This window comes from Etheostoma cragini, chromosome 17 (genome assembly GCF_013103735.1).
Source record: "Etheostoma cragini isolate CJK2018 chromosome 17, CSU_Ecrag_1.0, whole genome shotgun sequence".
Classification (NCBI taxonomy): Eukaryota; Metazoa; Chordata; class Actinopteri; order Perciformes; family Percidae; genus Etheostoma; species Etheostoma cragini.
Window position 1 is genome coordinate 23,150,579 of NC_048423.1, and position 14,635 is coordinate 23,165,213.

The 14,635-nt window shown below is 42.5% G+C and overlaps 2 protein-coding genes across 6 annotated transcripts in view; both read right to left on the bottom strand.

Moving 5' to 3' along the window:
- Positions 1-6: 6 nt before the first annotated feature.
- On the bottom strand, positions 7-9,198 carry pwwp2b (PWWP domain containing 2B). 2 transcript variants are annotated; one of them, XM_034897585.1, is made up of 3 exons: positions 8,724-9,198; positions 4,778-6,502; positions 7-130 (listed from the first exon to the last, which is right to left on the bottom strand). In XM_034897585.1, the coding sequence occupies exons 1-3, from the start codon at positions 8,861-8,863 to the stop codon at positions 94-96; spliced, it is 1,902 nt and encodes a 633-aa protein (XP_034753476.1). In that variant the 5' UTR covers positions 8,864-9,198; the 3' UTR covers positions 7-93. The 2 variants fall into 2 exon arrangements, with proteins under 2 accessions (XP_034753476.1, XP_034753477.1); XM_034897586.1 differs by having other exon boundaries at positions 4,774-6,502; positions 8,724-9,196.
- Positions 9,199-9,781: 583 nt separating this feature from the next.
- The window catches only part of LOC117960062 (leucine-rich repeat-containing protein 27-like), a 7,292-nt gene continuing 2,438 nt past the window's right edge, over positions 9,782-14,635 (bottom strand). For all 4 annotated transcript variants that reach the window (XM_034897591.1, XM_034897588.1, XM_034897590.1 and 1 more), the window contains 6 exons: positions 14,155-14,350; positions 12,050-12,187; positions 11,661-11,766; positions 10,924-11,021; positions 10,128-10,248; positions 9,782-10,021 (listed from right to left, as the gene is read on the bottom strand). In XM_034897591.1, coding sequence (XP_034753482.1) covers positions 9,908-10,021; positions 10,128-10,248; positions 10,924-11,021; positions 11,661-11,766; positions 12,050-12,187; positions 14,155-14,350 — 773 coding nt within the window. In that variant the 3' untranslated portion in view covers positions 9,782-9,907. The remainder of the gene's footprint in view (positions 10,022-10,127; positions 10,249-10,923; positions 11,022-11,660; positions 11,767-12,049; positions 12,188-14,154; positions 14,351-14,635) is intronic.

Sequence of the window (14,635 nt, forward strand, 5' to 3'; positions counted from 1 at the left end):
AAAAAAAAAAAAAAAAAAAAAAACGGCACATAAATAGTAGCCGTGGCAACCGCACATACTCCCTCCTGGGTCTTGATGACACAGTCTGGGAATTCAGAAAAACCTTGGAGACCTCTCTTCAGTCCTCAGTCTGTAAACAAGAGGGAAAAAGGGGGGGGGGGGGGAGAAGAGCAGAAAGTAAAGACTATGAGCAAACAAGGCAGGTCATATATATCCGGCGCACCCTCGTGTTGTCGTCCCGTAGTTTTTCTGGGTCAAAACTTGAAGTTAACACCTCTTTAAGACACTTTTGTCACTTTCCCCCAAAGTCCTTTGTCGACTTTTCCAGACATTTGTATTGTTGTTTAGAAGTTGTTGAAGCTTTCTCTGACATTTGTTGGCACGTTTTGACGTTTTATTCCCCAAAGTTCTCTTCCCGGAGTTCCTTCCCTGAAGTTATTTCCCACTTTTCACAACGTCTTTGTTGATAATTTCTGCGTTTTTTGGGACGTTTTTGCTGTTCTCCCCTATATTTGTGTCACTTTTTTTGGTGTTCTTAAGCCTTTTCTTTCTTAAAATGCTATGACGTTAAATAAAACACCCAACTTCCATGACTATAGGGAACTGATCCGTTCTTTAACTTCTGAGGAGCGTTTCTTACAATTTGGTTTTGGTTTGATTTTGAATATCGCGATAAACAAACTCATTTTTCAGTATTCTGCTAAACACAAAAGGAAGTGATTCAAAAAAAAAAAAAAAAGATTTTTCAAATTTAACATTAATAGAATTAAAAATGCACTACTTTTAAACTAACACAAAAAGTCTTGCAACATATCGTGTATGAAAAAAAAATATTTTTATTATTAGGTTCCATTCTCTACAGAATATACAGTAGCTTACAGTATGAACTTTAACTCATCTATGACACTGCCCATGTGTTTATTGTAAATTAAGATCAAATATAACAATTGACTTTAGTTTTTTTGCCATTGTTTGATAACCACGAACAGTAATAATATTTTAAAAAAAGGTATACAGCAGGGGTGGGAATCAGACACCTCCCGATACGATATTAGTACGATTTTAAACATATTGCAATATTCTGATATATATATATATTTTGCCATTAATAATCTTTTTTCCAATTTTTATTTTTTCACAATTTCAAATGACGTCCCCAAAATGAAACTTTGTCACAATCTGTTTTATCTAAAAAGTTGGTTCATATTACTTCAATTGTATTGCTGCAAAATAGGACAAACTGAAAACACGCCTGTGTATCGATACAGCGTTGCCACTGAAAATATTGCAGTACTATGCTGTATTGATTTCTTTCTCCCCCACCCCTGGTGTACAGGCCAGTAAAAATGGACTTTGGGCAAGTAGATTGTTTTTCCTTCTTTTTCCAAGTTAACGCTGAACCCTGCAACCTCTTCCTGGCTACAAGCCCATAACAGAGTTAACAGAAGGGTCGGGAGCAGCCGGTCTGTCCCTCATATCGCTCAAAAAAGACAATATTTAACCTTTCAGTGTGTTGTTGAGGACAGGCTGCTTGGCTACAAGGGAACAAGCTTGGCCTAGCCCCAGAAGGACTTTCGAGGGCGTAACAGAAAACCAGTTTTCATGCACTCTGAACAGCATTAATTGTGTTAAAGCAGTATTTGGTGGCCATTTTAACAAGCTATCCCTGCGGTAAAGCTGCTCTGGACACAGCAACTCCTTCAAGACAGAAACGTGGTTCCCATCCCTCAGGGGCACGGCAGAACTAGATATTTGTGTAAATAATTGTGTGAATGCAGAATGAGGACTCGGAACACACATGCCCCTAGCGTGTCAAACAAGCCTTTTTTTAAAACAGGCCTGCGTAATGTCTTCACATCTCCGTAACGAGAATGAGAACTTCGCAAGTCCACGTCGTCTAATCGACGCGGATGATGATTCTTTGCGTCCCGTCCGAAGTGAGGAACATTTCGAGGGAATGTGAGTAACCCCTTTAGGGTGTCTCGATTGGTCTAAAGGGTATTTTAGGGTATGAAATGCCATTAGGATTGCAGGGCTCTACAGTGTGAACTCTCTTACGCTTCTCACTTTCCGCCAGCACTGACCGTCACCTTCACTGCTTCAAATGACAAAGGGTGATAGCGGATGGACATGTCAGTTACCGCTTATTAATGTTAATTTAGGGAGTAAGCTTCAACCAAAAATAAACGGGTTGTCTGTTGTCTGGTTTAAGGGCTCTCTGCAAGCCGCTGTCTGTAATCAGAAACCCGAGTGTTTTTGTAGTTTACCGTTACGATTGATCGTTACAAAGTCGCAAACCTCGATTCACCCTGTTCACAATTTCATTATTAACCCTTGTGTTGCCTTGCCGTCAAAACTGAAAATCGACACATTTTTGTCAATGCTTTTTAATCAAGGTTTTTAAATTTTTGTCCCTTTTTTCAACACTTTTGTCAATGTTTGTCCCTTTGACGTTTAATTTTTTGGAATTTATGGTCAAAAAAAACATTTTTTTTTGGGAAATTTTACCTAATGTTTAAGTTAGAAAAGCAGAAATTAGGAGTTATTTGGACTGGAAGGAATGGATGTTGATGGATAATCACAGACTGGAATATGTGAACTTTTACTCAACACTATTTCATAACCACTTCAATTTGTTTTTCAAATGCTATAAAATTGAATAAGACGCCCCCAAATGAATGCAAGTAGAGATTTGTACTTGCCAAAGAGCGTTGTGGGGAATCAATCATGTTATTTTGGGGAATTAAAAAGAACATTGATATAGGAAAAAGGGTCAATTTGACTAATTGACCCGAGGATAACATGAGGGTTAAATAATTTTGGTGTTTTTGTTAATTGCTTCTTTTTTTTTTTTATGAGTCAACTGCATCACAAACGCTACTCCTTTCTTCTGTGAGCTTTTACCATAGACTGTATAACATAGGTTGTAAAGGTCTCCCTTCTCTGCATTGAAGCCTCCATGTTTACAGGCTTGTGGGGATGCTATGGGTGCCAAATAAAAATCAGTTGGGTACTGCCAATTTGTTTTGTTTTGTCATGGTTCATGTGTGCAATAAACATTAGACTTTGTAAGGGGAAATCAATTCTACGCTAAAAAAAAATTGTGATTCCTTTTGATTTTCCCCCGAATCGTGCAGGCCTAGTACGCTGGCATGGCTAAGCATTAGGGTTTAGATTGAGGTGGATACGTGGGTCTGCAGTGATGGGTTAGGTAACATGGGAAACTGAGGCAACGTCAGACTCAAGATGGAAACGGTTAGGTCTGATATGAGGCACCAGAGATGCAGCGTCGCCAGTAAAACGATCTGGCTAATGGCGTCCATTAGTTTCCGGACTCAGAAGATCCCAGCTGAACTTCCATTCACATCATATCAATAATTGAAGCTGATCAACGTTGTAGTTTTGAATCAGTAGCTTCATGTTTGGATTAGGTAGTTTATAAATGATGAGACTCCAGCTGTTATTTTAATGTGTATGATAAATATTTAATCAAAATTCCATATCCTCTGCTACTACATATTTGGTGTTAGTTTGTTACAATGTATAATGAGTTCATCTGGCAAAAGTTTAGTTAGGAATGAATAAATTACAAAAGGCACTCAAAACTGTTTCAACTGGATCTCCAGAGTCCTGAGACTTTAAGTTACTCTCGAGTTTTCGCTGAACGCTAAATGGAAAAGATTCAATGAGGGATTTGAATAGAGTCCGAATCAAAAGGCAGATTTGATGGTGGGTTCTGATTGGATAACATGTGTTCACATTTCAACCCCAACTGCAAAGCCAGGTTGGCCTTTATTAGGTTCAAAGTAGGGCTGGGCGAAAATCCAGAAAATACAATATCTCCAAGACTATTAGTGCTTTAACAAAATGTTATTTACACAGTGACATTTTTGATTATTAATCCCCTGAAATGATTTAATGACTTAGTGGAGTAAAAGGTAAATAATAGAACAGTCTGGTAAGTTAAAAAAATGACATCACTTTCCTGTATTGCAGCTTGTAAAACTAGGAAAAGACACCCTTACCACACACTTACCATATTACAATGTCAAATATCGAAGATGATATCTAGTCTCATATCGCAATATTGATATAACATTGATATATTGCCCAGCCCTTGTTTGAAGTACACCTTAAGTGTCATGTCTCATAGTTAAAGACAGTTTGGCCGCTGCATCTTATGCATTCTGGATGTTCACGGATTTAAAAAAAAAGTAATGTATTATGTTATTTCTTTAATTAGGGACACCTTAAATAATTATATTACAGATCCCTGCAAATGCCTGGTTAATAGACCGCTGTATCTTCTCTTCTGGGCCATGCACACGTCATATGTGTCATCAGCTCATGGAACAACTTGCTAGTTCTTCATGTTGTAGCCGCAGCTATTTTCCAACAGCATTTGCTTTGTTTTGCTCTGTATCAGTGTGCTCACCACTGACATGGCATCTAGCTGTTGTGCCAGCTCCTCCACATCTGCCCCGTTGACATTTTTCCAACACTCGAGTAGTCGTCTCTGAGCGAGCCTGGGCCCTCTTTGTTAATCACCAAATGGTTTGTTGTTTTACTTTTAGGTGCCGTAAAGGGGGCAGCTCCAGTCTGACAGAAGGAGTCAATTAATTAAATATAGCGGCATTAGTTAAATTAGGCCGGCGCAGGCTCGACAATGCTGATTTTGGTCAATTTTCAATTCATTACCCGGCCCTATTTCAAGTCTCGGAAAGCACAGGGGCACGCTGAGCTAAAACAGTACTCCTAACTGTGTCAACTTACCTACGTGTCACCGTGGGAGAGCAGCGATGTAATCTCTGGGCCCATGTGGCCCACGGCCTTGGCTGCCTCCAGGATGGCTCTCCGGTACATCCCTTTCTTCTTGCGGTTGAAGCGGGACCTGAAGAGCTCCCTGAAGGGCGACAGTTTGGCAACAGAGAGCTGGGAAGTGGTGGGCGAACCGAACCACGCCACCTTTGCCTGGGGCCACTGGGCCTCGCAACTGGCCGTCTCCTGTTTGCGGGTGCCGCTGATGCTGAGGACGCGCGCTGGCCACCAGGGGAAGCCGTGAATCTTCCCCCACACAATGTCGCCCACCGCCACGGCGTGACCCTCTTCTGTCACACACTTGGTCATGCTGCGCGTGTGAAGCCGCACTGTAAGTGGCGGCACTGTCTTGCAGTCTTCCTGCGAGGGTACAGAAGATGAGGTGACGGACAGGTCTTCACCTGGGGCCAGATCGCACAGTTCTGGTGAGGTGCCGTCGGAGCTGAAGGACTTGGACTCATCGAGACTGTCGCTGCTGCAGACCGACAGGCTAGAAGAATCCGCTTTGCGCTTACGGAAATTGATGAGAAGGGTGAGGTCGCTGTGGCCGCGCTCCGCCTCCTCTCCCGAACTCCCCGACCACAGCTCCAGGGAGTTTTTACCTTCCCCCAAGTCTTCAGAGTGGGGCAGGCAGGGACCGGGAACCCTGGGGCTTCGTCTCTTGGTGCCTCCTACGAGTTCTGCCTCATACTCGACCACACTCTCCTCGCCCTCCCTCCGAGGGGGTCTCAAGTGGATCTTTGGAGAGGGTAGGTCCTGACCCACAGTCGTGAAAGGCCGAGTTAGTTTGAGTTTGGGAATGGAAACGGTGAGGCCAGACCTGGTGGCATCTAAAATGTGCCGTTGCTCCTTGGTGGGATCCGAAGGCGTCTTGCCATTTTCTCCCACGCCGTTCTGCACCAGTTGTTTGGGGCAGAATGGCTTGACTGAACCGTGGACTCTCGCAGGGATCTTCATGACCTCCCCCTTGCCCTGTGGAGTGCTGTAGGAGATCTTTATGACAGGACTGTGGGGGATAACGACAGCTCCGGGGAACTTTTCCCCTTCGGCTTCCCCCTTTTTGTCCTTCCTGAGGCGCTTGCTGTCAAGGCTGGTGCCGTTTTCACGTCTCTTAGTGTCCTTGGTTGCAAGTACATCCAGTTTTCTCGACAGCTTAGAGGGGGTGTCCTTATCGTCGCCATCATCGTCGCTCTGTAGTGCGTTCTCTTTTCGTGAAGTCTTAGTGTTGCTCATGCCATCTTTGCTGTCCTCGTCACTATTCAGTGTGTTCTTGCACTTTTCGCACAGTACCTGCCGTGGCCGCAGACGGATAGTACTCATGGTCATGCGGCCCGGCTCTCGTGACCGCCTCTTCTTTCTTTTGATTGGTCGCGGAGGGGGCTGAGGTACCCATTGGCTGTAGCTGTGGCGCACCCATAAGGGCTGAGGGAAGGGGGCTCCTTCAAAATAAGGAGGGTAAAGAGTCTGTCCAGCTGGCACTGGTGTGGGTACAGGGCAGGGAAGAGGGGCAGTAGGTATGCTGATTTCTGGGAGAGTGTTTTCATCCTTTGGTCTGTACGAAGACTGGCTGGGAGATTTGGAAACCGGCTCCTCACTAAGAACTTCTGGGACTTCACAAGCCCTTGTAGGTATCGGGCAGTCCCCAGGTTTTGCTGCGATGTCTGGTAGACAGAATAGCCCAGTCCTAAAATGAAGAGAAAAGAATAAATGAATAACTGTGTGCCTCATTAAGCTTCATTAGAGTGCTACAGTGAGTTTTATGCAAGCCCACACAAACAGTTTTGTTACACATGACAAGCATTTCTTACATTTTTTTTGAACCGATTTCCTCAACAAGAACATACTGTTCTGCCGCAGTTGTATTTCACCATATCAGATAACTTAAGGCCTGTGGCATAGCAAAAATGAAATGCCTTGCTGTTTCAATTGAGCCAAAAGAGGAAAGAGCACCCAAAGTGGTTTAAATCCTTCCCTATGGCTTACCATACCTACCTTCCCATACCTACCTGTTTTACCATTTATTTTGCTTTGACTGGACAAACTGATAGCACTCTCCTGTGTCACCTGTATGCTAAAAATTCTTTACCTGCGGGGGTTGGGGTCCGAGATCTGTCCTGCTGCCTTAGGCCACAAAAATGTAGCAATACTATCCGTGACTCTCTTTGAGTGATCTGATGTGCTTTTTTATACTCTAGGACTTGCAAACATGTCCAAAGAAGGCCCAACTGCCAGGGAGACTTATAGGAGGTGGCTGGCAGGCAACAGTAACATGGCTGTGCTGCTTTAGTCAGGAGACAGCAGACAAAGAGACTACAGGATGCCCAGGAACCCCCCCTCCCTAACATCAGACTGAAGAAAAACAATCCCATGAATCACTCGGGATTCAGAGATGTAGTAAAGGAGCCAGGAGATTTCAGTTTGTTTATGCATCCGTGTCTATTCGGGGCTTATGGGTGGTGAGATTATTAATTAGTTCACATTTTGGGAGCCCGTTTTCCTCCCCCAGGAGCAGTACCTGGCAGTCACCTCCAAAGAAAAGTCTCTCGGTGCAGCGTGTTCCTCTCACCTTTTTATATGTGCCCCTAAAGCAGCCAAATATTTGCCTACACAGGGATTGACACGGCACAAACATGGCTGTGTCAGGGAACAGGCAGCGCTAGTTAAGCACAGTGCAAGGACACAACATATGACCAGCCATGAATCCCTGTGCCGCTGCCATTTCACGTTGTTTACAGTGTAACTAAATGCAGAGATCTGCCTGGATGATAGGCATGGAAGACATAAAAACAACATAAAAATAAAACCTGTGGGAGACAATGACAGGAAATACATTTCCATGAGCTGAAGGAAGAAGTCAAATTTTATCAGTGACAAGGCGTAAAATATAGGCCTATTTGAAGTTATTCCAAGGCCTGTCTTTTACCATTTGAGTGGGTTATTTTCAGGGCCAGCTTGAGCTCTCACGTCAAAAACCATCTAAGCATACTAAGGGGCATACTGATTCTGCTAGTCTATAAATAGTGTAAAGCCAGTGGCTTCTAAGGTGCACACCAAGGAAACACAAGGCTTATGTGCGACATGCACTAAAAGAGGCAGATACTGACACTGATACATGTCCATTTTTACTGAGAAGGTTTCCTCATCTTAACAGTATTGTGTTTTCTTCTTAACTGGCAACAGTGGGCCTTTTCTTGTCAAGCACAGAGCCTAAGATGGTCACTGGATCTGATTTCAATCAGGGTGAAAGAAAAGGCATTACAGATGAGATTCATAAAATCCAACATGTATCATTATTGCCATTTTCCATTGTTTGTGTAGATGAAAAGTGACTGGTTATGAAGAGCTATTTCTCAAAAGAGCAACTGCAATATAGATTATTTGAAATGAATCATCACTCCAGATAACTTCGCAACGCATTGACATCTGTTTGTATAAACACGGCAAAACATTACTGATATACAGAATACTGTTCAGCCAAGGCCTAACGTTAACCTTTTACTAAATACGTGTTAGCTGCTCTGTATTTAATTTAGGCTAACAATAAGCTATATGTGAACCCGTTGACATTAGTTACTGTTCAAGATAAGTCATTAACATTCTCTGTAGATAGGGATACTATCTTGGCATACAGTATTTCCCAATAGTAACATAAAGTATATGACCATCTAAATACGAGCTAAAATTAAACCAGTTTGCCATTAGCCGACTAGCTAGCAGATAGCTACACTGTCAGCTACAATAACCTACAAGTCTTTTGTATGGAGGCCCAGTCAGCTAATAGCTAGCTACCAGCTAACTACCTAGCTTTGACTCGTTAGCATCAAAGGTAGATTAGCCGGTACCTGAGTTTAGCAAGTTAATTTCAGAGACAAATGTATAAAGGTAACACACGAAATAACACTCACTTCTTGTCGCAATCAAGTAATATCCCCGTATAGCTTCTTTCTCGGTAGGTCAGCGTCACCACCAGTGTATCGTTAACTATTTGATCGATAGTGACAGGTACCCGAGAGCCGGCCCGCAGCTCCTCGGCCACAGCCTCCATGTTTCCAGGCGTGTAGTGTCCGGCTCGGCGGTGCTCGATCCCGGCCAAGGGAGCCACGGTCGCGTCGGCTAAAGATCCGTCTCCCCTTCGTTATTCGAGCAGGAGGCTACACCAGGGCATAAAATGACGCCATCACCCCCACCAAGTCAATTACAACAGTACTGCCACCGCTGACATCACGCTCCCTATGCTAGAGGAGCAGAAATCTCTCAAGACAAGGCCTACCCTCTCCGTCTCACTTTGACTTGTTAGATGCCATTCATTAGTGCCGACTTTTACATCGGGGATGCCTCCGTTTTTCAAGGCAAGAGCCTGATGGCATTTTGAATGTATGGATGCATTTTCTAACATGTTGTAAGAGATATGCATATGTCTAAAAAAAAAATGCATCCATACATACATCCTAGTGTTTCTAAATAGTCGTGAATTTCGACAAATGTAAGATAAATAGGACCTCTAAATAATCATTATAACATACACAGCCATCAATGTGAACTACAATTAATGTATGACAGCATGACATTTTCTTAAATGCCCTATCCTTTATCATTCCATTTGCTACATTAGCCTATTTTAAACGTACCCTGCATCAAATCTACCCACTTCTTATTTAAATCGTATTATTTAAGTGAACCTAAAAAGGTAGGTAGATTGAGGCCAGGTGTACCTTTTTATTTTACAATTTGTAATGTATTCCCCTTATAATGCCAGCCTGGTTTAACTGACATTGTGTAGTGTAGATTTTTAAAATATGATCGACATCTGTCTGGTGAGTCAATGTAACATTTAACAACAGAACAGCTTCATTTCACACAGGTTTTAGGTACTAAATGGCAATAAGGTAAGGTAAATGGGAAACTGCATAATGGAGAGGGTGTCTTGCATAAGTCTAGGATAAAGAACATTTTAAAACACTTCTTTGACCAGTAACAACACAGATTTTTATTTTATGATAAGAGCATTACAATAGTCATTCAAGGCCTTTACAAGTATTTTGAGTATGAATTTAATACCACAAAACTCAAACAGACATTGTAATTCCTGTTACTTGTCAATGAAACTCGGCCAGGTGTCTCCTGTGAAGATACTGAAAGTATTTTCAAGCTCACTTCTTCGATTACGCTTCCTCTCTAGAAGACGAGCCTGTAGCTTCCGCATCTGTCATTCAAAGTGAGGAGAAAAACAAACAAACACGTTCAATCAGATCAATAACCTATGAGTTAAATATAGATGAGTTGTGTGAATAATAAAGTATAGGTCTGACCTCCTCCACATCTTGCTCGGCCACTGCCAGTTGCTCTGTGCTCGTGCCTTTGGGATTCCTGCGTCTCTCTTGCATCTTCTCAACACGTGCACGTATCTGGCGCTCCAGCTCACGGGCTGACCTGGAGGCCATACAGCTCAAAGGTCAAAATGTCATACTGAATATTTAGTTGCCTAAGTAAAGCCATTGATAGGCTATCAAAGTCTTTAGTTCTGGTAGACAACTGATTAATAATGCAAACCTGTGACTGATTGTTTTCTTCTTAGTTAAGATGTATTCTCTCAATGAAAACAGAAAAGTCTAAGGTGTACCATCTAATCTGGTTCATCTGTTTCAGGGTGTGATGCTGCTCAAAAAGAACAAAAGAAACTGCTGATGATCTACGATGGGTGTACAATCTCTATTTGTCCACTAGGAGTCTCTAGCCTTCTACCTGCATTGCATGGCTCATGATTGGAGACATTGCAAAAATGCCATTGGGGGATACTTCAAAACCTGTTGTTCCAGAACCCCTATGGCTCAGGGTGTTGTGTATCACTTGATAAGTTGTACAGACCAAATGTGCAAAATATCACAGTAGTGATGAGATGAACATATTATGCCTTAATTAAATCTTTACCCATCACAAAGGAAGTAAAGGGGAAGTTTTAGGGAGGATAAAAAAAAAAAAAAAAAAACAATTTCTGGCCAATGCAGCCTGATTCTGATTCTCATACTGGCTTAGGTTTCAGGTTGCTGTGTACTACTTCTTAGGTCGGGATCAAACTGTAATTTGTACCCCCACAGTCCCATTTACCTGGTCCCCTCGCAATCTGTGATAGACATGTGGGGTGTCTGATCCTTAAGAGTATCACCGCCATCCTCCACACCAGCTTTTGAATTTGTTTCCGCTTCCTGTTACGGAGAGAGAGGGGTGTTTATTTTCATTTACAGCAGCATTTTGTTCTGGAATGTAGAGCTAGTGTCCATATAGGATGAAACAGCTGTTGCGACACATCCTAAAAATAACAGCCTACAGTTGCAGTGGCATACATGCTTTATTTTGTGAAATTACCCAAATGGGGTTGGCTTTTGCTATATTTCCCAGTGAATATTTAAACTGATGATTCTGGTTGAATGCAAACGTTATAAACTACACTTCAGATATATGCATGGCAATGCAGCTGACAGTCAAATTACTCAGACCATCCATAGTCTGTCTGTCTGACTATACAGTTTGAGCATGCCTGCATGCATACATCAGCTTTGACAGCTATTTTTTGCTGCTGTGCGATCACAGATGCAGCACACTCCATCACAAGCGCTGCCATATGTTGCTGCCTTCAACAGCACCATCCTCTATAGCATCATTAAACATCACTGGCACTGACTCTAGCAGTGTTACTACCTGAAAACACATTCATTAGCGTCAACCTTTTTGTTTAATCACATTTATTGTTATTGTCCTCTGACCAAATGTTGAAGGTGGTGTTCTACTGCCTCTCTGTGGTTGGCGGGTGGAAATGGAGGTGATTTATGCCACACGTACAGTACCTCTTGGCTTTTCTGTTTTGCATGCTTCCTCTGCTGGTGTTCAGACATTTTCTTCTCCTGTGTGGTCTTGGCTTGTGTACGCCACCTCCGAAGAGTGTCTTGGCTTCTATGGGAGAGCCAGATAACAATGCATTGTAATAAATCTATGTCAAGGAAAATTGTTATTGGGCTATTGTTTCTAAATGGTTGAATAGGGGTCTATAAACATTGGTTATTCTTTCTATCTATCCCTTGTGGACATAGGACCACTGTCGGTCACTTGGGCAAATGCCAAGAATCTTTGGTATTACTTAGCCTGAATGTTCTGTGCAATTCATCCAATGTAATGTAATAGTCAAAATGTAATAATATGCAGTATGTATACACACTGAATTTATAAATCAACTTACTTTTTCCTCTGCTCGAGAACAGCCTGTTTCTCCTTCAGCTCCTTCATTGCAGCCTGTTTTCTGTCTTCTGGCCTCTTCCAAGGCTGAGTGTCAAACAGGGGGAGCTGAGGAATGCCAGCCTTGGTAGTTGCCTTTTTTCTGACAAATAAAATGAAACCAAATGCTTTCTTTTTATTGTTCTGCTGAGGTAGGAGTCTTAGAGGAGATAGCCTGGTTCCCTCACTTTGTTCCCCAGTGCGGAGAATGGGTTTTGCTATCCTTTTTTCAAGGCACAATGCCATACACAACTCCAAACTTCAGCACAAAAAGCAAAGTCACATCTTTTGTCCTACCAATAACAATTTCAAACTTCAACTCCACAGTATATCTGATCAGATGAAAAATGATTTGTGGCCAACAAATATTTGCTGCCTAGATACACTGACTGTACCACAACAATAGCAGGAGAAATTAAATGTAAAAAGTAGTTGTTTGTTCTCTCTGTGCCCAGTAAAATATATTTCATGTATATCTAGCCAACCTGTGTATTTTTTTTATTATAAAGGAACAGTTTGACATTTTGGGAAAGACATATATTCACTTTTTGGCAGAGAGATGAGAGGATCCTCTTTCATTTCTGTCTGTTAAATACGAAGCTAAAGAAAGCATCCAGTTAGATTTGCATAAAGACTGGAAACAGCTGGCCTAGCAATGTCCGAAGGTAAGAAAATCCCCCTACCAGCACCTTTGAAGCTCTCTTCTTAAAAAGGTCCCGTGACATTGTGCTCTTTGGATGCTTTTATATGGACCGTAGTGGTCCCCTAATACTGTATCTGAAGTCTCTTTTATATAGACCTTAGTGGTCCCCTAATACTGTATCTGAAGTCTCTTTTATATAGACCTTAGTGGTCCCCTAATACTGTATCTGAAGTCTCTTTTATATAGACCTTAGTGGTCCCTAATACTGTATCTGAAGTCTCTTTTATATAGACCTTAGTGGTCCCCTAATACTGTATCTGAAGTCTCTTTTATATAGACCTTAGTGGTCCCTCTAATACTGTATCTGAAGTCTCTTTTATATAGACCTTAGTGGTCCCCTAATACTGTATCTGAAGTCTCTTTTATATAGACCTTAGTGGTCCCCCTAATACTGTATCTGAAGTCTCCTTTGTATAGACCTTAGTGGTCTCTAATACTGTATCTGAAGTCTCTTTCATATAGACCTTAGGGGTCCCCTAATACTCTAACTGAAGTCTCCTTCCCAAAATTCACCCATGGTGCAGAATTACAGCCATTAGAGCCAGTCCCACAATTAGTTTTCATCAGGTTGTGCCATTTGTGAGTCTGTAGCTTTTGAGGTGGGGGGAGGCTGAGGGTGTTGCCTTGACCAACTGCCACTTTGCTCGTTTGAAAGCCATGATGTCTCTCTCTCATGGGTGGGCCAAATTTTCTGGATGGGCAGAGAAAAGGGAGGTAACCGTGCCCCCGTCCATCTGAGCTTTCATTTTCTCAAAGGCAGAGCAGGATACCCAGGGCTCGGTTTACACCTATCACCATTTCTAGCCACTGGGGGGACCATAGGCAGGCTGGGGGGGGGGGAACGCATATTAATGTAAAAAACCTCTTAATGTGAAATCTTCATGCCATGGGACCTTTAATATGCTAAATCTCATTTGTTGAATTAGTTTACAAACTGGATTTGTTGTTTACAGGTACTATGTGACCATTTCTTGGCCGAGACCACTTGTCAGGCAACTAGTGTAGACTGATGGAAAGTTACTGGTCCCAGGCAAGCAACGGCATGGGACATAACCCCCCCCGAAAAATTGTGAATTGCTTCTGTTTTTGTATGAAATAAACAAACAAGATACCATTTATTAATAAGTGAGCTTTGGGAGGTGCTGGTTCCTCCTGTTTCCAGTTGTTATGCTAAGCTAACTGGTTGTAGCTTTGTATTCAATACACATATACTGGAGTGGTATCACTAGCAATCTTCTCTTCTTACTCTTAAAAATAAAAAAAGGTAATAAGTATATGTATTAACTGACATGTCAAACTGTAACAGAGGAAAAGCAAATTTTCACGTAAAAATCTCTTATTTCTTTCATCCAAAGACCTTTACTTACTTTTGGATAAGAGGAAGAAGGCGTGACTTTGGGCTTCTATCACCGTGTGGTGTTGAGCCCAGCTCGGCTTTGTCCAACAGGATCATCTTTTGTTTGAGCTCCATGAACTTCCGCAGCTCGTCCACCGAATCATCCTGCTCCTCCATGCTGGACCCCGTCAGCTCTGACAGCTGCAGCTTCTCCACCACTGGAAACTCTACCAATTAAACAACCATGGCAGCTACAAGTGAAATATGGGGGCCGCCATCACTGGCAAACAATCACAAATGGCTACGGCTGGGGGCAAAGGGGGCATAAATGGTTTGATGGAGAGGTTTGGCTCTGCTCACTGTGCAGCAGCAGCAGCCTCTCCTGGGGAGGGCTATCTCATGCTTCTCATAGTGATTACCTCCAGACAGTGCGAAGTGACAGACAGCTCCTGTTTAGAGCCCCCATGTTATCGATCACTTTCATCTGGCTCAAAATATTACAGAGCTGGAAC